The sequence below is a fragment of the Tilletiopsis washingtonensis genome, assembly GCF_003144115.1.
Source record: "Tilletiopsis washingtonensis strain MCA 4186 unplaced genomic scaffold FA09scaffold_13, whole genome shotgun sequence".
NCBI lineage: Eukaryota > Fungi > Basidiomycota > Exobasidiomycetes > Entylomatales > Tilletiopsis > Tilletiopsis washingtonensis.
In genome coordinates this window covers 193,005-194,417 of record NW_020312010.1, presented here as the reverse complement: position 1 = coordinate 194,417, position 1,413 = coordinate 193,005, and the positions used below count along the sequence as shown (strand labels likewise).

At 65.6% G+C, this 1,413-nt stretch overlaps 1 protein-coding gene across 1 annotated transcript; it reads right to left on the bottom strand.

Annotated features, from left to right (window-relative positions):
• Positions 1–122: 122 nt before the first annotated feature.
• FA09DRAFT_319644 (riboflavin kinase) lies at positions 123–1,381 on the bottom strand (the record flags this gene model as incomplete). Its single annotated transcript, XM_025740950.1, has 3 exons — positions 1,052–1,381; positions 458–562; positions 123–344 (listed from the first exon to the last, which is right to left on the bottom strand). Exons 1-3 carry the CDS (start codon positions 1,172–1,174, stop codon positions 123–125), a joined length of 450 nt encoding a protein of 149 aa, XP_025597609.1. The 5' UTR covers positions 1,175–1,381.
• Positions 1,382–1,413: the final 32 nt, after the last annotated feature.

Sequence of the window (1,413 nt, the reverse complement as noted above, 5' to 3'; positions counted from 1 at the left end):
GCGGCCGGATGAGCGGGGATGGGTAGTGAAGGGGGAAGGACAAAGATCTGCCAGAAGGGGAAAGGGGGGGGGGGATGCACCAAGCTGCCGGGGGAGGGGGTGGGGGGAGGGGCGCTCTTCTTTTACTCCGCTCCCGGCCCCGGACCCAGAAATGGATCGCTGGCGTACGCCTGCCACAGGGGACGCCTGAGCGACGCCAGCGCCACACGCTTGTCCGTCTCAATGTCCTCGATGAGGCCCTCGCGCGTCTCGTAGTTGTACTCGGGCCGCAGGTAGCCTAGGATGACGACGCGCTGTTCGAGGCCGTAGAAATCAGAGGCGAACTGATGCATGATGTGTACCTCCTGTTTGTTTGAAGACGCGAGAGAGAGAGAGAGGTGAGCCGAGAAATGTCGTGGGCACGCTGGAGGAGGGAGATGGAAGCCGGGAGAGGGGGGGGGGGAAGCAAAAGACTCACGCCAGTGCGCTGCGTGTTGCCGTAGAAGGGATTGTAGCCGAGCGACATGACAAAGGGATAGACCCCGCGATCTTGCTCTGCCAAGTGCACGCGCGGCTTCTTGAGCTTGCCACGGCGTGACGATGCGGACGGCGCGCCGCCGTCGTCGCGCGAGGAAGCCTGCGTCGAAGCATCGGCGTCGAGCGGGCGCGGCGATGCGCCATCTTGGTGCGCATGCGGCGTGCCTCCGCCTCCTCCTTGCGTAGTGGCGACTCGCTCCATGACGGAGCCGACGCTGCGGCCGGCGGCGGCGCTCATTTGTCTCGGCTTCTGCCCTGCTGCTGCTGCTGCTGCTGCTGCTGGCGCTGGCCCTCCTGCTCCTTCTGCCGCGCTGGCGTCGCGTGCATCCAGGTATTCCGCAAAGCCTGCTTCTGCCGATTGAGTGTGCGGCGGCGGCGGACTCGCGCCCAGCACCACGCTGTCGTCGTTCCATTCTTCATCCGACGCGGCAGCGGCAGCGGCAGCGAGCTGGTCCTCGCGTGCGCCAGCCGGGTGCGTCAGATGCTCCTCGCCGGCCTGGGCAATGTCGGGATCCTCCGCATCTTGAGGCAGCACGCGCGCAAAGCCGAAATAGATGCCCGTGCGGCTCAGAGCGGGAGAAGAGGCGAGAGCGCGCGTGGGTAGATTGGCTGAGAGAGAGAGAGAGAGAGAGCAAAGGTGAGAGATGATCGTCAGCATCGCTAGATTGGAGGTGCGAGCTCATTGAGAGCCCCCTGCGGAGGGGAGAGGGGGCGCAGGAAAGGCGAACAGGCGCCGCTGTATATGCTTAGGTGGAAGCGGAGAGAGAAGAGCTCTCTGACACTGAGCCAGGCGACCAATGCTGCCCCTCCACCCCCTGCGCTCCGCTCGGGCCGCGGGCAAAGGCCAGCCCATGGTTCGCAGATGTGCGCACGCGTGCCCCCGAAAAGCGCCCCCCG